Source organism: Cricetulus griseus, chromosome 3 (assembly GCF_003668045.3).
Source record: "Cricetulus griseus strain 17A/GY chromosome 3, alternate assembly CriGri-PICRH-1.0, whole genome shotgun sequence".
In the NCBI taxonomy this organism is placed as follows: domain Eukaryota; kingdom Metazoa; phylum Chordata; class Mammalia; order Rodentia; family Cricetidae; genus Cricetulus; species Cricetulus griseus.
Window position 1 is genome coordinate 12,994,817 of NC_048596.1, and position 26,956 is coordinate 13,021,772.

The 26,956-nt window shown below is 42.1% G+C and overlaps 1 protein-coding gene across 1 annotated transcript in view; it reads right to left on the minus strand.

Moving 5' to 3' along the window:
- Positions 1-26,956, minus strand: part of Sorcs3 (sortilin related VPS10 domain containing receptor 3) — a 625,100-nt gene that overhangs the window by 332,082 nt on the left and 266,062 nt on the right. Inside the window, exon 3 of the mRNA XM_027407465.2 lies at positions 85-184. Coding sequence (XP_027263266.2) covers positions 85-184 — 100 coding nt within the window. The remainder of the gene's footprint in view (positions 1-84; positions 185-26,956) is intronic.

Sequence of the window (26,956 nt, forward strand, 5' to 3'; positions counted from 1 at the left end):
ATGATGTATTTGTTCTTAGCTAGTGGCCAAAGCCACTCTGCTACCCAGCGGGAGAAGACAGGAACTACTGACCACTCCTCTTACCTTCCTTTTGTTGGTGGGGTTGACATAGAGGTAACTGAGGACCGTCTTCAAACCCACTTTGTCATTTAGTTTTTCATAGGTGGTGCCATAGTCCGTTGACCTACAGGAAGACAGGGAGACAAAACAAGAAGGGAGAGATTTTTTTTTATCAAATGAGAGATTACATTTAAAGGGGAGCCAGGGTCCCTCCACCCAAACCTGCATCTTTGTTCCCAAATCACATGCAAGTGTTCTTCAGAGATAAAAAGCCCCATTAGTTTTAGAAGACCAATTAGATGAATGCAGTCTTCCTCCCAAGCTTGCTCTCCTTTGCTCCCAGCCTTTCTCAGAGACCTACTTTCTTGCCCTTTGTGAAGTTGTGTGGTGAAAGAAGCTGCTGGAGACTGCCTGCCTGTCTCCCACACAACTTCCTCAGTGGGTCTGAATGTGGGAATGAGCAGGACACAGTTCTCACCATCCAACCCCCAGTTCTATGTGAGTGTGAACCACAGAAGAGATGCTAGGGATTTCCATCAGAGGGGGATGGTGGGATTTTCTGCAGACATGGCACTATAGCCAACTCCACACACACACACCCTCTACTGAACCTAAAGCAAAGGACTTGTCAGGAACAGGAACTGCCCAAGAGCATGCCGGGTCCGGTAGTCAAAGGAGGCAACACCAGGAAGAGACTTATGTATTATATGGATACATCACAGGTCAAAAATCAAAGGCATTGAACTGTCAGAGTGGTTACTCATTCTTCCTGAAGTTCTGGAACTGGCCAATGTGGTCCCTAATTCTGTCTGCAGTTCTGGAACTGGCCAGTGTGGTCCCTCATTCTGCCTGCAGTGCTCTTGGCTACCTGCTCCTCCCTTGAGCCAAATTTCTATTAGATTGATCAGATGCAAGAACCACAGAAAGGTTCTGAGGATACGGATAAAGCAGACCAACACATTAGCTAATCTGCTATGCTGGCTCTTCCTCTTCCTTCCTCCTCTTCCCCAATCGAGAAGGGAAAGAAAGTGCCAAACAAGAAGACTTGAGGACAGGCTCCCTGCCACACTCCAGTCAAAGCTGCAGCCCTCTACACAGCTCCCTTCCTTTCCAGAGGATCAATCTCACCAGGCTTATCCTCTCATGTTGCAGCACCTCTTTGGTTAGTCTTGAGATGCTTCTCCAGCTTATGCTTTTGAAGGACCCAAGGTCAATGCATTCACTCTACCATAAGTTGACCTTGTGAGTGTGAGGCATTGAGCTTCTTAATCTCAGTTCTCAACCTGTGTTGACTTTGGCATCTTGACAACAGAGTGAGTAGCCACCTGTCCTTAATGTATCCTTAGTCCTTAATCTACTCTCAAACTCTAATCTGTTTCTACCTTGCTTCATAGTTTAGGCCGAGAAGCCCATGTGCGGACCTTGAAGGGTTGGTGCCATAACACAGTAGTTCTAATGACCCTTCCACAGGGGCGCCTAAGATCATAAGAAAGTGCAGGTATTTACATTAGGATTCATAATAGCAGCAAAATTACAGTTATGAAGTAGCCATGAAATAATTCTATGGTTAGAGGTCACCACAACATGAGGAACTGTATTAAAGGGTCACAGCATTATGAAGGTTGAAAATCACTTATAGCATAAGGTTTCCCTACCCTGCTTCCCCAAACCATTCAAATTTCTTCTGGTTTGGAATGAATTTCCCTACCCTACATGCACCAAAGCACCCTCTGCACATCTCTTTTCTAAGTCTTTGAGGTTGTTATAGTTATTTAAGGCATGTGTGCTGCCATCTAAGCCACAAGAGCTTCACAGTGCACCATGATACGATGAAAGAAAAAGAAAGCATAAACTCTGGAGATAGGGAATACCGAAATCTGATTTTTAAAATAAATTTATTTATCAATTTATTTAATATCCCAGCCATAGTTTCCCCAGCCCACCATTTCTGCCCCACAATCCACTTCTCCTTTCTGTTTAAGAAAGGGCAGGTTACCCACGAGTAGCAACAAAACATGGCATATCAAATTTCAATAACACTAAGCACATTCCCATGTATTAAAGCAGGGCAAGATGACTCATATGAGGAGTAAGGTCCCAAAAGCCTGTAAAAGAGTTGGAAATCTGGTTCTTTTCCATACCCCATAGCCCATTAATTAAATGCCTTGGACAAACCATTTAACCTGCAGGAGCCTCAAGTTTTTTACCTGAGAAATGAGGAAAACCCAACCTCATGAAGTAATTGTGAGGATCTAAATATGATAGCACAGAGGAAGACCAATGGAATCCAGGGGAGAGAAATAATAAAATAAATTAAAATTAGGAGGTCTTGTTCATTTCTCCTTCCTACAACAGGTATAAAACATGGTCTTATCCATTATGAATACTTCACTGGCTCAGTAAAGAAACTTATAAATTATTTGTATCAGTTACAGTAACATTAATAATCAGCCCCACAAGAATCGGGCTTCCTATGCTTGATCACAAGCCAACCGTAGGCACAGAGTGTGCAGTCGCTCCCAGTCTTTCTCTTTGCCTGTATCTCTCATCAACAGCTCTATCTCCAAGTCTTCATGATTTTTCTCTGAAATAAATTAGGTAGCATCCCTTTGCATGTCAGTGTATGGGTCATACATACATTCTAACAGACTTCTGCTTGGAGGATGTCTGACACCTTCCCTGACACCCTCTCCCCTGACACTCGTCTCCACGCTGTTAGAACACACTCCACCCACCCAGCTCTGTCCACCTCACGCTTCACTGGAAAGGGTCCACAGCATGCACACAAATCAGCTTCATTTCCCAGACCTCGTCTTCGGAAACTTGGTTTCTACCGTCCTTACCGAGCCCATCATTAGCCATGTGCTCCTCTCGGCTTTCTCCCTGGCTTCACTGAACTCTCCTATGGTGTCCCACATTTTACTACCCTCCCTGAGCCAGCCATCACTATTTCCTCTTAATAACTTTGTCTCCAACTTTCAAACCTAACTCTAATACTGCCCATCTTATAACTTTCCTACAGGGAAATTAATCACAATCCCTTTGTGGTTTTTCTTTCACCTTTGTGGGTATTTCTTCCTATTTTTGTGCCTGCCCTGTTCTTTCATTTACTTTATTACAGGACTGCTTCTTTGACTTGACCTCCCTGGGGGCAAGCAACACTTTCTATAACAGCTGTTATGCCCCATATCATGCCTGGTACAATGCAAATGCTAAATGAATCCGTTTGTGTTGGTTTGCTTTGTATTTATTTGTGAGTGAACTTAACCAACCTACTCACAAATTTTTAACCATCAGGATTTAACGGTAACTCGAAACACAGCCATCCTCCTAGATATCATACCTGATGCTCTGGATGCTGGCATGACTGTCACAGATGGCTAAGATGCAGCAGCACTTGGTACTTGGGAAGGACCAGTAATTCACTCATATTAGAATCAAGGTCAAACGCCACATCAGCCTAGCACCCTGAGAAACACTGCTCTCCAAGGAGTATACCCGACAAATTACGACATCCAAAGGCTGTAATATACGTACTTTTATTAACTGGAATAAAACATTTTTTTAAAAAAAATGACTTGATCTACAATCCTTTCAGTATAAAAACAGCACTGTGTAGGAATAGAGCACTGGCTATGGAGGCTGGCAAGACAGACTAGAGCTGAATCTAAAATGCTTACAAATGAATGCACTGCCCTGGATGAGACACTTCCCTAAGCCTGTAGGAGAAAAACAAAACAGCAAACAAACAAACAAAAACACTTTCATCTGACAGTTGTTAAAATGATGAGGCCACTTTTACTGAGGACCAGTGCAAAGAGCATGAGGCCAATTGCGATGGAGTTTCGCCACAGGGAAGAGAGATTTGGCTAGATTCCAAAAGCAACAAGGAAAATTGGGATTGATAGCCAAGAAACAGAGTGAGGATCAGTGGATGGAAATTACAGAGAGGGCAGGGCAGTTCCTTGCTAAACAGACTTAATCAGATTCTGGTGGAATGCTAGCCAAGGGGATCAGCTTTTACCCGGGGATGGCAGAGTCCACAGAGGAATTCTTGTAAGTAACCAGCTGGGATTCTTGCAAAGTTGGGCTCTTGAGAACATGCTCAAGGCCAAGGCCTTATTAAAACACATCTCAACGGGGCTACACAAAAATGCACGAAGAGAGAATGTTTTCCCTAGCCCCCCTCTGTTATTAACATGAGACATTTAACTCAGACCATTGTACACCTCCTTCTGGACCTTAAATTTTATTGCCACAACAACCTAGTTCCGTGCTGTTTTCCAACCAGAGACTTTCGCCATCCTATCTATAATAAGCATCTTGTAAGAGCTAAAATCTCAGGGCTCCCTGCATGACTGATGTCACAACAAACTCCCTTGCAGAATCCAAATAGCCCCCATCAAAGGCAGCATGCATGGCACCATGCAGTCTCTCCTTCTACACGCTGCAAACAGATTCACACTGACGTGCTCTTTTCCAGAACTGGCCGCTGAGAGAAGGGACTTCCCAACAAAGGATGCTCTTTCCGACTCAGCTTCCTCTAAGCCTCTGGCAGTTTCTGCTCATTTTAGCTGACAGACGGAAGTACCCCTCATGGAGGGTACCTCAAGGAGCCAGCAAGCATGTGGAATCAAAGGTGCCCTTGACTCTGTCCTTTCCAGAGTGGCTGTGGCAAGCGCCTTGACCACGGTGTTCTGCAGCCCCGCTTGGCCTGGGGAGAGTGCAGATGGCAGAGAAGATGTGGCCTTGCTACCAGGACAGCTGTGCCTGCAGAACTTGCTCTGACAAGAAAGAAAACCATCCTGTATCTTGGGGCTCCAGACATCTGCCCATGGAAGATGACATGTCACTTAGAAACAGTCTCTTCTTAGCCCCCCAAAGTCAGATTCAGATACTGGCGTCACAAAACTGAAGTGTTCCAAACACTAAAACCAGATCATATGTGCACAGAGTAGCTGTCTCTCCATGGCACTGTGCTAGTCTGCATGATGAATGGCTAACCTAGAAGGTGGCTTGTGAGATGTGCATAGACACAGGGCTGTTGCTACTGTGCCTAAGCTCAGGTGAGTCCAGCTGTTCTTCAACACTATATGGGGTTGTATGGGGGGTGTAGGATATCCCCATTGTCTCTCATTTGTTGTGTACATTTTCATTAAATGTACAATGAGTCCATAATCATATGGCAACTACTAAAATAGCTAATTATATTTATAAACAACGTACAACTTCGAGTGTTACTACATTTGCATGTGTGATGATCTGTGGCTGTGTTATGTGTTTGTGTGGATGTGTCCATGTGGGAGCATGTATGCAGGTGTGTGTCCAGGTGTAGAGGTCAGAAGTCAATGCTGAGCATCTTCTATCACTCAAACGCCAGACTTTTAAAGACATGGTCACTCACTGAACCTAGAGCTCACCAATTTTGTTAGGTTGAGTGGCCAGTGAGCTCCAGTAATCTCCTTTCTCCATTTCCCCAATGCTTGGATAACAGATACCTGCACCAACACTAAACTGTTGATGAGGGTGGATGAGCTTTAAACTTAGGTCCTCATGCTTGTGAAACTACTGAGATTTCTCTCCATACCATGTCCTCCCATTTTAACAAGTGAAATCACAGTAGATACACTTTACTTCCTTTACCAAGGTTAAGATATCCAGATATACACTTGTTGACATACCCAGTCATAAAACCTTCATTTTAGTTGCAGTGTAGCATTCTGCTCACAAATATACCACCATCCACTTCATCATTCATCTATTTAGGAACATTTTTTTTTCTTTTCTTTAAAAATCTGCCCTTACATGTATGGGGGTGCATCTAAATTGGTATACTTGCCTAACATGCATAAATTCTTGGGTTTGATTCCCAGCACCACATAAACAGGTGCAATGGCTTCTGCGTATAATCCCAACTTTCTAGATGTGGAAGCAGGGCGATCAGAAGCTCCTCCTCATTATCCTCAGTGTCTGAGGACACCCTAGGATATTTGAGACCCTGTCTAAAGAAAAATCACAAAAGACTATAAATCCAATACTAAAGATGTAGGGGAAGCTGTAGCCACGCCTACTTAGGGGCTGGCTACAGGTGTGCCTGACCATGCTTGTGAGGGCGTGGTCAGAGTGACATAGTGTGACCGCGTTTGCTCTTTCGGTTTCACTTTGCTTCTTGCTGTACAGACTGCTGCTACACTGACTGGCTAGGTCACTCTGTAAGTAAGGCTTTTCCCTATTAAATACCCTTATATTTCTACCTGACTCCATATTGGTAATTTCCCACTATATAAAGAGGCCAGGGAAGTAGAACCTCAAGTTCCAGGGCAAACAACATTACACACACACACACACACACACACACACACATACACACACACACACAACCTCAATCTAAAAAATCTAGAACATAAGGAAGAAGCAAATAAGGTCTGCAGTTATCAGCAATGCTGTAATGTGCGCTGCTAGGCACATTTACTTAGGCACTTGACCTGCAGTGTGTCTGGGTAGACCTCTTCATGAGGGATCACCAGTTTATACTATCAACCACTGCGACCTTGCTAATTATTGCCAACTGCTCTTAGCCTCTCAACCTGCTCAAGGAATTGCACACAATCTAACAGATTAAAAACTCCTGTCTCACCCCACAGTTGCTCAAAAGGCCTTGGCCTAGAAATGGTACATTCTAAAGACCAGCCCTAGTCTCACCAATGATGTGCCGGGGTTTCTCACCAAGGCTTTGCCCACAGTAGCAACAACAGGGGTTGAAGGGTGAACATGGTATTCTCTTTATCCACCCAGCAAACTCCCACTCTTCTCGTAAGCATCTGGAGATGTCAGTGGCAATCAGCATATGACCTGTTACTGTGAAAGAAAACCACATCTAGTGTAATTCCATGGGCTTTCCAATAGAGCTGAACTTTAGGCCAGCAGCAGCTCCCAGTGCCAGGCTTCGACACAATATGAACAGACCTCCAAAGGCCCTCAGCCAGCTCACGGTGGACACCATATAATTCTGCATTGGAGAAGTGCACACCGTATAATTCTGCATGGGAGAAGCATTGTGTTCTTCCTACCCCATCCTCCATATCCCTTTGTCACAGCCCTTCCCCACCCCATCTCTCTCTTTTTCTAACCCTTGAGCTCTGCAAAACTGGGAGAACATTCTACACACCTGGAGTGCTGCCCCTCTTCCTCTCAATGATCCCACTGGCATTTAAAACAACACACAACCACAGAGGAGATCATTCCTTTGTCTTAGTAATGTCTTCTTTTCTTTTCTTCACACATCTATCATCCATCTCAAATTATTTGTGTCATTTCTCCATAGATTTGGGTAGCAGGGGTTTTAGATTCAGGGAGCCTACCTCTGACACAATTACAATGGTTCCTGACCCCCAACGGCTCAACTTTTAACTTTCTACTTTGTGTAAAAGCTATAAACATCACTCTGAATTCGTATCTTTTCCTGGGTTAGGGATGCAGGTAGATACTATCCAGATGCTTGGCAGTAGCTGAGCTGAAGCTTCCAGTTGGTGAGAGATCATTCCAGGATAAGACAAGGCAGTGTTTTCTGGATGTTGGGTTTTCAACTTCTGATGGGTTTGTTAGCATAAAATCCCAAATAAAGTTAAGTAGTTTCTGCATGGAACTCTAACCTTGCATTTGAGCAGAAGCCTGGTACAGACTTCAGTAGAATGAGGCTGTATCTCCAAAAGTGGGATGTATTTGGTCTACTCTGTAGTTGGTTGTGTCAGAGGTAGGCTCCCAGAACCTAAAATAGGTAGCTGCAATGCCAGCCAGTCCCTACCTGTATCCACCACTCCTAGGCTCCCACTCTGATTTTGTTTCCAAAATAACTTCCTGAGACTTCTCTCAAGGTGAATGTCCTTGGTTAACCTTTCACACTGTTACCACATGTGGTCAAATACCTGCCCCACATGATGTTCAATACCTTGGTAAACTGCCATCCCTTGCTCTCCTCCCCCCCCTCTCATGATGGTTATCATTCAGATCTCCTCTTTTCTTGTGGCCATATATTGTTCATGATTTCTTAAAGCCACTGGAGATCAAAATAGCAAAGCAGCCATAGTAGTTAGTTATAGAGCTCAGTGGTGGTGGTACACACCTTTAATCCCGTGACTCAGGCTTAAGAGGCAGACAGATCTCTGTTAGTTCCAGGCTACACTGACTACATGAAAATTGATCTAGTCCTAAAAGAAACAGCTCACATAAAGGTGATCTTAGCACTTGGGATCACATGCCTTTAATTTCAGCACTAGGGAGGTAGAAACAGGAGGATATGGCTGGGCAGGGAAAGGAATATAAGGAGGAGGAGATGGGAATTCAGAGCTTTTGCTTCTGAGGATTTGTGGAGGCAGGATTGCCATTTCAGCTGTGTAGAGGAAAGATTTACTGGCTTGGCTACTTTGCTTTTCTGATCTTCAGCTTGAAGCTTGAACCCCAATATCTGTCTCTGGATCTTTTATTTTTCACGTCACATTTTCTGACTCAAAACTCCTGTCCTGATTACAGACTCCTAAATTCCTATAGTGGAAGCACACACCTCCCTCTACATGTTTAGCAATAAGGAATCAGGGGTTCCCTACTTATTCCTTGAATATTCACATGTACTTTTGTTCTTTACAGAAATCATTAAATGTTGCTTAAAAGGGAATAAAAAAATATGGGAATGTTTCTTTAAATCTTTGTAAGTGCCGAGTTTGGCTCTGCACAGTGAAAGGGTAAAGAGCAAAGCCAAGTGGACTCAATCAGAAGCACCTGCAGAGCCTCAGCTATCTGGATCTCAGCTAAGAGGAAAGGACTGTGCAGATCCCATGGAGAGGAGTGAAAAACATAGCCTAGCATCTAACAAAGAACCCAAACAGGAGTGCATTTCATTGCAGTCATCTGATATTTAACAGAGGTGCCAGAAGACACACACAGGAGAAAAGACAGCATCTTCGCCAAATGGTGCTGGGAAAGCTGATTACCCACATATACAAGAATGCACTTAGACTCCTATCAGTCACTCTGCACAAAAATCAACGGTAGATGGATGGGAGACCCAGTGTGAAACCTTAAATGCTGAAACAGCTAGATGAAACCATAGGCGACATTCTACAAGACACAGGTGTGGGAAAGGTTTTTCTTTATAGGATTCCATTCTTCCAGGAGTTGAGGCCAAACAGTGACAATTGTGGCCTCATAAAACTAAAAAGCAATGGAAACAACGGGAATGTACAGCAATGGAAACAATCAAATGAAGAGAAAGACCAGAGTGGAAAAGACTCTTTGCCAGCTATATCTCTGATAAAGAATTAATATCCAGGGCATATAAAGAACTCAGTAAACAAAGTTAAGAAAACAAGTGACACAAGCAAAAACAATGGGCTATGGATCTGTACAGTGAGTTCACAAGAGAAGAAATAAAAGTGATTAAGCAACATCTCAAAAGTGCTCATATCTTACAAATTAGGGAAATAAAAATTAAAACTACTTTGAGATTTCATCTTATCACAGTTGGAACGAATAACCTCAAGAAAACAAGTGACAACAAACACTGGCTAGGATGTGGGGAAAGAAGGAGCCTCATTCCCAGTTGGTAGGATTCCAAACTAGTACAGCCATTGTGAAATCAGTTAGAACTCTTAAAAAGTTAAGTACGGATCTAACATATGACCCAGGTATGCCACTTCTCACTCTTGGGCATATGCCCAATGGATGTGAAACACTCTCCTTCACAGATTCTTGCTCAGTCATGTTCTTAGTCATGACTCCATAACAATAGCTAGAAAATGTAAACAATCAAAATGTCCCCCAACTGAGGAATAGAAAAGAGAAATGAGATATATATGTATGTGTATGTAGGTATACATACTATTCAGCTGTAAAGAAGAGTGATATCATGAAATTTGCAGGTAAATGGATAGAACTAAAACATATTAAACTTAGGGAGGTAGCCCAGAAAAACAAACACTATATCTTTTTGTCTTATTTGCAGGTCCTAGCTCCTCAAATTGAGATATGAGTACATGAGTACATACCCTGGAGTAACACAGAGGGAACAGGAGGGAAGAATAAAAAGAAATAATCTCTTAGTTATGGCTTCTATTGCTGCAATGAAACACCATGACCAAAGAGCAACTTGGAGAGAAAGGGGTTTATTCAGCTTGCACTTCCACATTGCTGTTCATCACCAAAAGTCAGGACAGGAACTCAAACAGGGCAGGAACATGGAGTCGGGAGCTGATGGAGGGGGCCATGGAGGGGTGCTACTTCCTGGCTTGTTTTCCATGGCTTGATCAACTGCTTTCTTATAAAACCCATGTCCACAAGCCTAGGGATAGCTCCACCCAACATGGCTGGGCCCTCCCCTATTGATCACTAATTGAGAAAATTCCTTAAAGCTGGATCTCATGGAGACATTTCCTCATCTGAGGCTCCTTCCTCTCTGATGACTCTAGCTTGTGTCAAGTTGACACACAAATCCAGACAGTACAACCACTAAGAATGACTTAAAATGTCATAGGAAATTGTATTATTTTACATAATATATATTACATATATATAATATATATTACACACCCATATGCATGCACGAGTACACACACACACACACACACACACACACACACACTTAAAGCCACGTGCAGAAGGTAAATGCAAGAGAATGTCTGTGTTAGAGGCCAGCTGTGGTTGTTTAAATAGGAATGCCCCCATAGACTCATGTTTTGAATGCTTAGTCATAGGCAGTGGCACAATTAGGAGGCGAAGCCTTGTTAGAGGAAGTATGTTACTGTAAGAGGTGGGCTTTGCAATCTCATATGCTCCAGCTACACCCAGTGTAGCACACAGTTGTCTCCTTTTGCGGCCTGGGGATCAAGATGTCGAACTGGAGCCAGGTTTGGTGGCACATGCCTTTAATCCCAGCCCTGGGGTGGCAGAGGCAGGCGGATCTCTGTGAGTACAAGGCCAGCCTGTTCTACACAGTTCTAGAACATCGAGTGCTATTGCACAGAGAAACCCTGCTTTGAAAATCAAAACAATAACAAAAACCAACCAATCAAACAAACAAAAGATGTAGAACTCTCAGCTCCTTCTGCAGCACTGTGTCTGTCTGCATTCCACCATGCTTCTTGCCATGATGATAATGGGCTAATCCTCTGAAACTGTAAGAGAGCCCCAGTTAAATGTTTCCTTTATAAGAGTTCCCATGGTCACTGTGTCTCTTTATATCAATAAAACTCTAAGACAAGTTGGTACCAGGGACTGGGTATTGTGGTGATGAGTCTAACCACGCTTTTGTTTGGAGGAATTTGGACTTTGGTTTGGATTAGAAAAGCAGTTGAACTCAATTAATTCCACCAGTAGAAGAAATCTCAAAACAGCCTAGTATTGACTGTGTTGTGTGGTTATTAGTGTTCATTCTTATGAAGATTTATAACGATAAGGAGAGAGCATAGGAAGGAAAATTATAAAATGTACAGATCAAAGAGACAAGGGCACCAGGAAGTTGAATGGAGCTAAGTCCTGTGTTCCAGGAGATGAACAGATTAAGACACAGAATAAAGGGAATGGTGACCTCAGGACAAGACCCTTCCCAGCTAAGCTTCCAATTTGTGAAAAGGAATAAAATAACATCTTAAGTTATTTTTCATGGTGGTATACATCTTTAATTCCAACGCTCAGAAGATGAAGGCAAGAGAAGTGGATCTCTAAGTTTGAGGCCAACCTGGTCTACAGAGCAAGTTCCAGGGCTGCCAAGCTCAGACAGTGAAGGTTACCATCAAAACAGAAAGCTGATAAAGATGTAATTGAAAGAGGAAGCCATGCCCCAGCCTCAGCAAGCAGCAGAATTTGGCAGCTTCAGCCACGTGTTCTGGATTTAGAGTTAATGATAGAAGAAAGCAGTTATGGGACCTCCCTCTGCAACTAAGGAACGCCACTAAGACCAGGTGTGTGGCATCATTGTCCCTGCTTTGATGCTCAGAGAGGCCATTGTGTGAAGCTGCGAAAGTGAAACCTGGATTGCCTTGGAGATCCCAAAATATTGGAGACGCCAGAGTTGTGGGATACCTGCCAAGGAGAGCTGATAACAGGGAGCAGAAACAGCCCGGGGGAGAGAGAAGTGTGTTGCACTCAGCAAAGATAAAAGGAGTTGAAGATCTGAAGAGCGATTTGACATTAGACATGGAGATACACAGTCTGGAATTTGTCCAGCTAATTTTTGGTTCTGTTTTGGTCTGGTATTTCCTCACTATGTTTCTTTCCCTACATTTTGAAAGGTAATGAATATCCTGTGCCATTGAATGTAGGAAGTATGTGATCTGCTTTTTTATCTTGATGTTACAGAGGATTACAGTTGAGAGATTGCATGTCTCTTAGAGGAGACTTCCAACTTTGGACTTTTAAACAATGTTGAGACTGTTACAGACTATGGAGACTTCTGAAGATGGACAGAATGAACTTCTGCATTATGTTATAGCTACAAGCTTTGGGGGCCAGGAAATGGGATGTGGTGGTTTGAGTAGGGATGGCCACTCATGAATTTAAATGCCTGGTCATAGGGAGGGGCACTCTTAAGGGGTGTGGCCTTCCTAGGGTAGGTGTGGCTTTGTTGGAGAAACTGTTTCACTGATGGGACTGGCTTTGAGATTTCATATTTTTTAAGGTATGCCGATTGTGGCACACAGTTGTCTCCTTTTGCTGCCTGTGGATCAAGACACAGAACTCTCAGCTCCTTCCCCAGCACCATGTCTGTCTGCACCCCACCATTCTTCCCACCACGACAATAATGGACTAAACCTCTGAAACTGTAAGCCAGCCCCAATTAAATGCTTTCCTTTATAAGAGTTGCTATGCCCATGGTGTCTCTTCATAGCAACAAAACACTAAGATACCACTACTGTCTATAAAATGAATTCTAAGCCAGCTAGAGCTATAAAGTGAGACCTTATCTCCAAAAGAATTACATAAACACACAATACATATATACATATCCATACACACATACATACATAATACATGCATACATACACACCCACAAAACATACACACATACAGACAGACAAGTATAACTCATATGCCTCATCAAAGAAGCCTTTTTTTTTTTCAGCAGAGAACATAACGGAAAGCCACAACTGGATAAAAAGCATAGAACAAGTGATTCTGATGTGGAGCACTCAGCCCCAGCTGATACATCTCCAATAAAACCCCTGCATAAAGGCTCAGGGAATATGGTGGAAAAGGGATTGTAGTCACTCAGAACCAGAGGGCTAGGATTCCATCTTCTATATGTGACAGGAAAGCTGTACACATGAAACCTCAAAAATACACTTGCATAAACAAGACCTGAAAAATAGAACCATTCCAGCTGGCATTCCAGTGTGGCTGGGAAAACTATCACAAGGTCCCACCCCTAATTGAATAGTTGTAGGCAAGTAATGGCTGTTTAGAAGAACAATAAGGCTTCTCCAGGAACAAACCTCCTGAGAGGTTACAGCATGCCAGTCAACCCTAAAATCAGACATATGAGCAAACCTAAACAGACTCATCAGGTTGTATTTGTAAATGTGTGCATGTAAGTGCTTCAGTGATAACTAGAGAATAAGAGGTTATGAATTGGAGGAGGAGTGGGGTGAACGCAGGAGGAAGTGGAAGGAGAAAATGGTGTAAATGACAAACTTACATATGAGATTCTTAAAACATAAAATTTAATATCATCTTAAGGTAATTAAAACATAAAACCACCAGCAGTTCTTTTATTGCACAGGATTGTTTTACCTATCCTGGGTTTTTTATTGTTTGTTATGAAGTTCAGTATTGTTCTTACAAGGTCTATAAAAATTGTGTTGGAAATTTGATGGAGATTGCATTTTGGTAAGATTGGTTATGGTAAGATGATGATTTTTACTCTGTTAATCCTACTGAACCATAAGCATGGGAGATTGATCAGGGATGTCCTTTATATGTGTTTCTCTTATTGGTTGATAAATAAAACATTGCTGGCCAATAAGGCAGCAAGATAGGCAGGTCTAGGAGATGAGGAGAATACTGGCAAACGTAGTCAGAGTCAGTCACCATATAGGATGCCAGAGGAGAAACAGGTCTGGACCTTCTCTGGTAAGCCAAGACCACATGGAAATACGTAGCAATGGGTTAATAATTAAGACAGAGCTAGCCAATAAAAGCCCTAGTCATTGGCCAACAGATTTATAATTAATATAGTGTCTGAGTATTAATTTGGGCCTGATGTGAATGTGGGACCAGGATGTCAGGAAGAACCATCAGTAACAAAATGAATTTCCACATAGAACCTGATAAAGCTTAAAGGGGGATTTTTGAAACAAAAGAACAAATCCAAGCATGGCTTCTTGGTAGCAGCATTTTCTTTCGTGGTTTCTGGCTGGTTTGCTACAAACAAACAGAGACCTAAAGGTTCCTTTAAGGGAGGATTTCTGACTCTGCATAAGTGGCAAAAAAAACCAAAGGGCTCTTTTAAGAGACCCCACTACCAAACAAAAATGGGGTGTAAGAGAAGCTGGCGGCAGCAATGACCAGCATGCTGCATGGAAGATTTAGCTTTTGCTCATAAAGGTTTAAGAGTTGAGGCAGTGAGCACAGCTCCCAGTGCTGGTGGTAAACTTATGCCTGCCATGTTGGAAAGCCAGCAGCTAAAACATCCTCTTCAATCCTAGCAATGCTGTTTAACAAATTAAGACTTGTGATTAGAAAAAGATAAAGATACACAGTAAAGATAAATTCAGATGAAGTAAAACCTCTAAAGAGTTTACAGTGAAAAAAATAGAACAGCCAGTTGTGGTGGTGTACACCAGTAGGATTTGCTGAGGGAGGCTGAGGCCAGGCCAGCCTGGTGTACAGAGTGAATTCCAGGACAGGCAAAAGTACACAGAGAAACCCTATTTCAAAAAATGAAAAAATAAACATAAAAGAAATAGAATTTTTTAAAAAGCCATATAAATATGGGAAATACACAGAGTCTGGATACTATATTTTATTGTGTTGTCTTTAGATTGATTGATTGATGAGAAAAGAGCTACAGCTGCTAAAATTCATTTAATTATAAATGTTGCTGGATTAATACAACTTACATATTTTTACAATGCTTTGACTTCAAATTTTAAGCTTAAGATCATATTACTTTGGAAAAGAGATTTTCTTCTTATTTCCAAAGAAAGTGAAAAGCTGTGGTTTCTTTCCAGACTAACATTGTTTGATGAAGCAAGACCTCCTGAACCAGTGGCCCAGGTGACCCAACTTCCAAGACACCTGGGATGATGCAGTCATGCATACTATTGCAGCTAGGATTTGGCCAGGTTTCTGAGTTTTCCCCAGATCCCATGGTATGGATTGCACTCCCAACCAGCAAGAAGCAGTTTAGAATGAAGGATGCCCAAATACCCAAATATTTTTATAAATATTTAAATCTGGTTGGTTATAAATCATTAAGGACCACAACCCATCTCCTTTTAAAGGAATATAAAAGGGGAATATGATATAGAAATGAATACTTTGATTGGAATGTATTTTCATTTATTGATACAAACTTAAGGTCAATTATGTGTTATGTATATTTCACTTCTTCTTTAGGTATTGTGTTTATACAGATCTTTTAGATATGTGATGTATAGTTAAATGAGATGATAGTCACCTATAATAGTCAAAACTTATAGTTATGTTAGTTTTTCTAGGTATACAAAGATACATTTCAGATGGATAGTCTTCAAACCTTTCAAAAACCTACAGAATATGGCATTTAAAATGGCTTAGGGTTTTTCATAACAGTGAGACACAAGTGCTCCTGGCAACACCAGTTACTTCAGAGAGGAAGATGGGGACCAAAGAAACTCATTATGGAGTTTGCCTTTGACATGGCAAGACTAGCCATTTGGGCAAGAAATGCTCTTGCCTGGACTATTTAACGTAGACATGCAGGACCCATAGGAAAGTGACTGCTGAAACAAGATGGGACAGTCCTGCAGGGTTCCTGCTTCATGGAAGAGTCTGCCAGACATTCTGCAGGACACAGAGAAAAATGACTGACAAATTGCCAATACAAGTGGGACAGTTTGAAATTCCCTGCTTTGATGAGAAGTCTGCCAGACAAACTATGGTCTATGGCCCATCCCGGGCCTGCCAACATCCCAGTACTAGTTCTGCCTCCACCCACCGGAAGTGGAGAGCCATCAGAGTATTGGACCTGATTGTACCCACCAGAAGGGAACCTTGGACCTGTACCCACCAGGAGAGGAAGAAACTCCACCTGTACCCACTGGAAGAAGGGATGGGAAGAAGACAATATAAAAACACATTCAACAACAGAAAAAAACAATATGACACCACCAGAGTATAGGGATTCTACACCATCAAGACCTAGACAACACAGATAAAGCTGAAGAGAACATCATGAAGAAGCAACTTCATGAAAATGGTAGAGGCCCTCAAAGAGGATATGAGAAAATCCCGTAAAAGAAATGGAAGTATCTCAAAAAAAGTTAAAACAAAATAAAAACTACAAGAAATCAACAAATCTCTTAAAGAAAGCCAAGAAAAAAAATCAAATAGATGAAGGAAACAAGTCAAACAATTCAAAACCTGAAAAATGAAATAGAGGTAATAAAGAAAATACAAACTGAGGGAATGCTGGAAATAGAAAAGCTGGGTAAAAGATCAGAAACTACAGATGCAAGCATAACCAACAGAATATAAGAGATAGAAGAGAGAATCTCAGGCGTTGAAGATACACTAGGAGAAATAGATTCAGCGACCAAAAAATATCTCAAGGCCAACAAATCCCTAACACAAAATATCCAGGAAATATGGGACACCATGTAAAGGCCAAACCTAAGAATAATAGGCATAGAAGAACATGAGGAAACCCACCTCAAAGGTGCAGAAAACATATTCAACAAAATCACAGAAGAAAACTTTCCTAACCTAAAGAAAGACATGACAATAAAAGTAAAAGAACACCAAATAGAGTGGACCACAAAAAGTTCCCTCACCACATAATAATCAAAACACCAAACATACAGAATAAAGAAATAATATTAAGAGCAGCAAAGGGAAATGGCCAAGTAACATATAAAGACAAACCTATCAGAATTATACCTGACTTCTCCATGAAACTCTGAAAGCCAGAAGGTCCTGGATCTATTCTACCAACACTAATAGACCATGGATGCCAACGCAGACTACTATACCCAGCAAAGCTTTCTATCACTATAGATGGAAAAAAACAAGACAATCCACGACAAAACCAGATTCAAACAATACATAACCACTAGTCCAGCCCTACAGAAAGTACTGGAAGGAAAACTCCAACCTAAGAAAGTTAACTACACCCACAAAAATATAGGCAATAGATAATCTCACTTTACCAACAGGCAAAATAAAAAAGGGGTTGAAATCTACACACAAGATGGAGGCCAAGTATTTCTCCATTTTCCAGCAGATGCCTTCCCCAGGGCAGCCGATGCCGCCAACTATCCCCTCTTTTTGTCTTTTTTTTTTTTTTGAGACAGGGTTTCTCTGTATAACAGCCCTGGCTGTCCTAGAACTTGCTTTGTAGTACTTGCTTTGTTGTTGTTGTGTAACAACAACAATAAACCCAAAACAAACAAGAATGAACAATCAATGATCATTAATATCCTTCATCATTAATGGTCTTAAATCCCCTATAAAAAGTCACAGGCTAACAGAAGGATACCAAGACAGAATCCATCCTTCTGCTGCATACAAGAAACATACCTGAACTTCAAAGACAGAGGTTACCTCAGAGTTAAGGGTTGGAAAAAGATTTTCCAATCAAATGGACCCAAGAAACAAGTGAGTGTAGCAATCCTCACCCACTAACAAATTAGACTTTAAACTAAAAAGAATCAAAAGAGATTAATGACATCATTTCATATTCATCACAGGAGAAATCCATCAGGATGAAGTCTCAATTCTGAACACCTATGCCCCAAATACAAAGGCATCCACATTCATAAAAGAAACATAACTAAAACTCAAATCACACATAAAGTCTCACACATTTACAGTGGGAGACTTCAACACCCTGCTTTCACCACTAGACAGGAACACCAGACAGAAACTTAAGAAAGAAACAAAGGATCTAACAGAAGTTGTCACCCAATTTGGTTTAACAGACATCTATGGAACATTCCATCCAAACACAAAAGAATATACCTTCTTCTCAGCACCACATGGAACCTTCTATAAAATCGATCACATACTTGGCAACATAGCAAACCTCAACAGGTACAAAAAAAATTTGAATAACCCCCTGTATCTTATCAGACCAACATGCTTTAAAGTTAGAATTCAACAACAATACAAATTGCAGAAAATCTACAAACTCATGGAAATTGAACAATGTACAATTGCATAATTCCTGGGTCAAAGAAGAATAAAAAATAAATTAAAGACTTCCTAGAATTCAGTAAGAATGAAAACACAACATACCCAAACTCTGGAATCCCGATACAGAAAGGGAGGAGTGATAAGCAATGGGGTCAAGACCAGGCTAGAGAAACCCACAGAAACAGCTGACCCAGATTGATAGCTGGCAAACAAGCATAGGACTGTTCCAGACCCCTGAATGTGGATGTCAGTTTGGAGGTCTCCTTAAACTATGGGGCCTCTGGTAGTGGATTAGTATTTATCCCTAGTACATGAATGGACCCCACTCCACATAGAGGGATACTCCCTCAGCCTAGACACATGGCAGGGGGGGGGGGAGTTCTAGGCCCTGCTCCAAATGATATGACAGACTTTGGAGATCCCCCATGCAAGGCCTCACCCTCCCTTGTAGAAAAGAAAAGGGATGGGATAGGGAGTCAGTGGAGGCGGGGAGAAGGGGAGGGAGAGGGAACTGGGATTGACATGTAAAACAAGCTTGTCTCTGATTTAAAGAAAAAAGAAAAAATTAAAACATCAAATATGTGATTTCAGTAAACATTTGCATTTTTAATGTCCAGTTATGGAAGTTCTCAAGCATAAATGAGAATAGAGAGAATGACGAAATAAAAACTTTTGTTAAACCTTGTTCTATCATTTCCATACACACACAGGATGGGATTATTCTTGAGGGCAGCCAGGTTGTGTTTCCTTATTTGGCATTCCCTACATTTAATAGAAGGTTAGTGGGCACTTGGATGTCTGATAAGCAATCACAGGATGGCAATCACTGTTTCCAGTTGTCCTTGTAACAGAACAATAAAGTCCAACTCTGAGAATAAAGAGACATAACCATGCCTTAATGTGCCAGGCCTGAGAACCCGCTTCCCTCAGTGTATTCTGCTGAAATGCATTGAGGAGAAAAACAATGAGAGGCCAAAGTCAATTATGGGTTGTCTGTGTGGTGAACTGCACTCATTCCAAGGTCAGGATCCACTGTATCCAAAGTATAGCTGGAAACCAAGGGCTGCCCAAAACGTCTTTGTGATGGAAAATCACAGACACTTCCCTCTGGCCTGTTCCCTCTTTATCCAAGGAGCAGGCCACACTGCATTGAAAGAAGCCCAGCCTGACCTCAAATAACCAGCCAGATAACTAACTCCTGACCTCAAGCCCCAAACCGGCAATTTCAAGAGCTCCATTCTCCAAGTGGTTATTGGTCCCACCCTTTGTTTCCGAAAAACCACTCTCACAGGGATGCCAAGACCAGAAGCTTGCACAGCTTCCAGGGACCTCTTGTTGCTCCTGTTTCAGCTGCATCCAACCTCGCAAAGAGCACAGTGATGTAACAGTGAAATCACCCCTCTTTCTTCCTGTCCCTGCTCTTGGAATGGAAGTTGTGGTGGGGTTCTAAATGCGTACAATGGCATCTTAGCTCACTCTGAACCCTAGAATCATGCAGAATTCCTGAGATCAGATAAAACTTAGACTGAAGAGCAGGACCACAGCTGCAGTTGTCTCATCTGAAACAGAAAGGGGGGTGTGAGGTGGAACCCGCATGCAGATACTTACGTAAAAACGCTCACTCTTACTGAGTTTAGGCAGTAGATTTGTGTGGATGTTTTACTTAGGGTTCAAAATACTGAAAATTCCCAACCTATATCAGCCAAGAGACCCACTTTCCATGCAAGTAGGAAAAGGAAGAAGAAAAGGGGAGGGACACAAGCCAGCTTCAAAGACAGCAACAACGGGAGCTGTACGTCCCTGCAACCTCGTGATTGTTATAGAATGGAGATCCTCAGTAGAAAAACTAACCAAAATGTATATTATATGCATAGACAGACATGGAGAAGGAGACAGAGAATATAGATGACACCTCCATAAGGTAAACACCACAGCTTTGACCTAGCAACCCTCTAAGATTGTTAAAGCTTCCCGAATAACAATAATAATAAACGGTGTATATTGACCCCCCAAAATCATATACACCCACTAAGTAGTTTATACTCAAAATGCATTAAGAATTTCAGAAACAATGTAGATGAATAACTGGTAAGCTACCATTAGGTGGGGGACTGGAGAGGCATGGGGTGGCTTTAAGGACTTGACTTTATTTATACCACTGAAATATTTTCAAACAAAAATATGCTTAAATGTAGCTGCATACTACTCATGTAGTTAAGAATCGTAACAATTAAAAGATTTGTAATCAGCAGCCATAATGCAAATCAGAAAATTAACACATCTGCAAAAGGACCCTCTCACAGCTAAGCACGGGTATTCAAAAAGGCATGCCAACATAATCACGAGAGGATTCATTTCAGTGAGGCAGATTTGGTTTCAAATGCAGCTTGGAGAACCTCAGGCTAATTACATAAGGCTCATGTTTCATATCTGCTCAATGGGAATATAAATACTGCTTCACAGAATTTCTGTGAAGCTTAAATAGCCTTCATATCAGGGAATTCACTTCACTGCTAGTGGCTGGGAGACCCCATAACAGACTAACCATCTCATCATAGGAGGAAAAACTGCCCTGTACATTTCTGGGCAGACAACATCTGCCTTATAGATACATACCCAGCAGTGGACAGGCCCTGCCATCTCATTCTTCCCATATCAGCAATAAACAACCAAAAGGCACATGGCAAGACAGAGCAAATGCTACACATAATCAAAGACAGCCTCCAGCAGGTGGCCAACACATACAAATTGAAGTCTAGGGAAAATGGACTGTACACTGTTTCACCAAGTTTTCCTGGGGACAAAAATAATGAGACTCACACTAGAAGGTTCCAGACACTTTTACCAAGGCACCTCTGTTTGGGAAACAGCTGTTTACCATTCCTTTTTAAAATTTCAATATACCCAGTTGGGGCCGTGTGATGTACATGAAATTACATTTGATCTGCGTGCAGATCCAGAAACCTCCCAGGTAAATATGGACTGGTATAAAGAAAGAATGGGAACTAGTGGGAGTCTCAGACCATCTTCCCACCCCTAAGATGCAAAAAACTGGGCTGTGCTCCCTTTTAAATGCCCTTCCACACACATACAAGCTCAGTGATAAGAGACCCCTTAAACATGGAAAGCACTTGCTGTTCTATGAATTGTGTATTCAGCTAATAGAGTCTCCCCCTCCTCAGAGATGTCAGCTCTGAAGAGAAAAGAGGTCCTCCCTCTATGTGTCTCCTCCATGAGGCCTTGCCCTAGATGTCTCTGACTTTGGGGCTCTCAGCCTTGGTCACCCTTCATACAGCTCTCTAAGGATATAATACCTTCTTTCGTGCTCTTGTTTTATGCTATTGTTTCATTTTCCCTCTGCTCACATGGGTGCCTGTGAGGTTGGGGACTACCTTGAATGTAACTTTTAGCCTCTCAAACATTCGGGGCTGGTATGAAAAAAGAGGAAGTATATTCCAGGATCTGCAGGACTCACTCAGCCAGATTCGCTTCTGACACTGAGAATGCTGTGAGAGACCAGTAACCACTCCTCTCCTCAGGCTATTCTGCCAGAATCTACTGCTCATCCACAGAGGCAAAGACCAAAGTTCTCCAACGCCTGACGTTTTCCCACCTAGGAATGAAGAAGCAGCAGTGTTCCCACAGCAAGGAGCAAATGGCATCTCCCCTTTCGGAGCCTCTGATACCTTTGTCATCCCATCTCCTCATAGGACTGACACCTGAATTTTCATCCAGTATACCCTACTGCCTTCCCAGTGTCAGTCATATTATCTAAATACGCAATTGCCCTGGCAGGCCTTAAGTTCTATATTCCAAATGCTCTGGACATAGAGACCAGTGCTCTAAAGTAATGTTTGTTAATGCTTCCATTTGCAAGACTAAGGCAGGAAGAAAACAAGTGGCTAGAAGCTAGGCTTATCCTCAAGTCTCACAGCATTCCTCACACCATCCAGAGAAACACCCTCTGCAAGATCAGAAGCTATGCCCATCTGAACCCAAGCAGGCTCAAAAGCATATCCACAGGCTTAGATGAAAGAATGTCACACTCTAGGGTCATTGTCAAATATGAAAGTACTAAAATTTTACAGCAGAAACATCTTCAAATACAGAAAAAAAAATGGGCAGCCTAGGTATCCATTTTAGTCACATCGTCCAGAGGACAGCATAACCAAGGTTCTGGTGTGTGTAAACATATACATACACATACACATACACATACACATACACATACACATACACACCCTCTAATGTGTACGTTTACAAAGTCCAATTTCATCCTTTATACAATCTCTACCCCATTTTTTCTTAACATAATGTTTCAAACAGGCCCCCATACCACTCAATATTTTTCAAAACAAAACTCATCAAGACTTCAGTATATGAATGCATCATAATTGACTTTAATTGTCTTCTCTAGCCAGTTGGTCACTTTCTAGCCAAATATTCTTGCATAAAAATCTTAAGCATATCTTCATTTGTTACCCTGGAAGATTTGTGCAAGTGCAACCACTAGTTCAAAGGGCCAAAGCCATTGTTAAGTTTCTAGTTAGCAATACCCCCAAAGAGATACTGCCTCCAGTTCCACTAAGAATGCATGAGTAACAGTTTTAACATATGCTGGCCACTTTGCAGTTTTGTCATTTTGGTGTTACCAAAAGGACATATACTCTGGTGACAGAGTGTTACAATATTCCACAAGGCCTCCACAATGTCTGCACAAGACAAAACCTGCTTTCTACTTTTATGATCTGGGACTCTTTCACACAGTTAAATGAGTTAATGTCTTGCAGTGTGTAGTATATTATAAACTATTATCCGAGAACAGGTTCAATTCCTGAATTTCTCTTAGCATAACAAAGATAACTATTAAAACATCATGATTATATGGACAAGCAGTGACATCTCCAGAAAGACAATTTAGTGCAAAGGCTGTACTGTAGACCCTCTGCCTCCCTCTACACTCCATGTAACAGACAGGGCAATGCATATCATGTGACTTCTGGAAACCGCAACTGGAGTCCTAAGAACATGGGAAATGGTTTTATCTTCATTACTCTCCAGGAAAAGGGTCAAGGAGGTGCACCCCAGAGATCCCTGGACCAGACTTTGAGCACTGATGTTCTAAGTCAAACAATATCCAAGACCCAAGAGAATGACAACTTACAGAGATTTCTTTTTTCTTTTTTAATTAACTCTGCAGAGTTTCCACAAATCTCTCTTTGTTCAAACTCCTTTCCTCTCCAGGCCCTTTGAAGTTAACTCCAGACTCCTACATAGAGCTTTCTCATGTGCCCTGCACTCCAGCAACATTTGCTTTCTCTGGTTTTCTCTGGATTTTTTTATCTCTGCTACACAATTTGACCTGCACCCTCTGATTTCCACAGTCATTTGTTCCAACCAAAGCCATAAGCTTCTTGAGGTCAGGGATGAGGACTTTGGCACACACTTTGGTCCATAATTGATTTCTCGGAAGGCTGCCACCCTAAGCCACAGCAGCAATCAAGTAACTAATATTTGCATAGTGCTTTACATGAGACAGTTTCTCTTGAATCATTTGATTCTCACAGTGACCCTCTGGCGTAGGTACTTCATTGCTTTCATAAAAATTTAGAAACAGATGCAGAGAAGTTAAGAGACGGAACAACTCACAATGCAGGGACTTGAACCTGGACATCTAGGCTCTACTAGGATGCCCACTAGTGTGAACTACAGCAGTTGAACACCTGCATCTCAAGTTACATGGGAGAGGTGTGAGGGCACATATGAGCACTCTCCATCAGATGGCAATTTGTTTTTATAAAAGCAGTGTTTGGATTGATAATAAAGACAAAATTCCTGCTCATCTACTTATTTGTAACATAAAACCAAAACCAGCACAGCCTAACTTTTTGTGGCCTCAGTTTCCTCTAATATGGGCATAACAATTAGCCAATGGGTAGTGATGTTATGATAGCTCTGTGAGAAAAATCTAGCAAGAATCAGATCAGTTCTTTGGTAGACTTCTCAGTCTACCCTATGGCTAAGAGCCCACCATTCTTTATTTTCCCCGATTCCCACTTTAAAAAAGACTGATTTAATGAAATAAAGATAGGCACTTCCTCTATTTCCTCTACTTCCTCTACCCTGAGCAACTTGAATACTAAACACAACAGTATTTTATCTCACACTACTTGATCTGGAGTCCTCGGAACATAGATGATGCAGACATCAGACCTAAAGATGTTCAATGCCAACCTAGGCCAGAACCTGCAGGTGTATTAGCTGTGGATCCAGTCCCCCACATCGCACTTTGCTCCACACACAGTCATTCCTCAAGCCCATATCCTCTTGGAGTCACTGGCCCTCGGCATCTGTTCTGAGTTGGGCTGCATCCTAGTGAAAGGCAGTATTCAGTTGGGCAAGTCAAGAGTTGAGCAGAGCCAAGGCTCCCAATCAGGAGTGTGGAATCAGTCAGTCAGTTGACAAACACGGGAGCTGGCAGAAGAATGATCCAAACCAACTGCGGCAGCACAAACTTAAGCATTCCGCAAGTTCTGTGAATTCTGGTCTAATGGGTTTCTGGAGCCTTCTTGTTACATACATTCCTTGTTTCCAACTAAAAACAACATTTCACAGTTCGATGACTGTCTGTCTGGAAGACGAAAGGGTTGGATGCAATGACCTCAAAAGACCCCTGCCATGCCAGCATTTTTTTTTTTTTTTGCATCTGATCAAATTCCAAATGGTTTCTGGCGGCTTCCAAAATGCAGACCCGTGTTCCAAGAACGCAGATCTGTCACCACTGAGAACGCACTGTGTTCCAAGAATGCAGATTTGTCACCACTGAGAACCCACTGATGTTCTGACAAAAAGAGGGAGTCGGGGCAATGCAAATATATCTGAAACCAACATGGTGCTGCCCAGAAGTCAGCCAGCTTATGGTCATCCAAACATTGCACAAATAAGAACAGTCAGCAAAGGTCACAGGGGTTTGGAGAGACATACTCATCTCTCACAAAACAATCAGAGCACAAAACATGAGTGAGTCTTGGGGGTCAAAAGCTAACCAACAGTACTAAAAACCCCAAAGGTGGCCCCTAGAAATGGTGTCACAGAACACATGGATGATTATTTGAGATAATGAGGGAAAGTACAGAGAGCACCTGTCACATCAGGACAGGCATATGATAGGTCTTCATAAATGATGATGGTGGCCGTGGCATCGAGGGCAACATGAAGGCTATGACAGTATCAACTGACAGCAAGGGAGCTTGGAAAAGAAAATATGACTTCATGAAAAGAGGTTAAGTGAAGACTGAGTATTAAGAGGCCAACAGAAAGTCATGCATGTCCAGAGGCTTGAAGCTTAAAAAATGTAAACATCTCAAACTGAGGAAATGGGCCAAGCCTAAATGAGGCATTCTATACAGATTTAAGAGGGAGGTATGTTTAGACAGGTAATGCCTTCTAATGAACTTGTGTCAGTTTTGTGATAAAGGGTTGCCCCAGACCTTGCTAAGTAGAGTAGAAACATCAGAGCCTGTTTGGAAAGACTGATCTGTTGGGAGCATATATGACAGTCTGGGGACTGTCTCCTTTGAGCTAAACAACCTTATCAGGTGTCCATTTCACTAGGCTGGATGACAGTGGGCTGTAAGGAGCAAAAAGGGAGAGAAGAGAAATGCCACTGTTTACTTCACATAGTCAAAGAGAGAAGGGGGTGGGGAGAAACAGGTAGGGAAAATGTAAAGATGTCTCTGTGCCTACAAGAAGAGAGTCACCATTAACAGGAACAAGAGTGGAGCCAACTTTTCTGTAACTGATTACAAACTGCCTGAGGGAAAAGGAGAATATTCTGGGCTGTATGCTAACATCAGAGACTGAAGACAAATGAGGATGTGATTTCCAGCAAAGCCAGATCCTTGGGAGACACAGTGCCCATATCTCACCATATTCAAGTCCACTGAAAATCAAAGGCCCTGGCTTCTGTTCCCCGGCCAGCTAGTTATTGGCTGTCCTAGAAATAGGAAAGTGGTGATCTCTCAAGAAGGTCAGCACTGCCAGCACTGACAGATGGATAAAGAGTGTACTAGCCTAAAGCATAGCACATGGAATCTGACCACATGCCTGTCATTACATTCAATCTCAGTGTTGGGATGATGGCAAGATGTCCAAGATGTTTGATGGATGAAAGAAAACAACTGTGTAACCACAGTTCTCTGCCCTGTGAAACCTCTGTCCCAGAGAGTAATTCCCTTCCCCTTCCATTTCCTGACCTACTTTGTGGAAGCAGCACAAAGCTAAGTAGTTGTCATTTTCTGGGTTATCAACATTGCCCATGCAATTCATCAGAGGTGCAGGAGCATAAAAGAAAAATTAGGCAAGACTTTCTAAAAATGGCTAAAGTTAGGCAGTTGCTATATTAAGCCCTTGAATATGGATGAGAAAACCTGGTGTGGGTGCTCCATTTCTTGAGGCTCATGACACCACAGAGTTCCTGCCTCTGGCCTGAGGCACTCTCCTAACTGCAATCCTG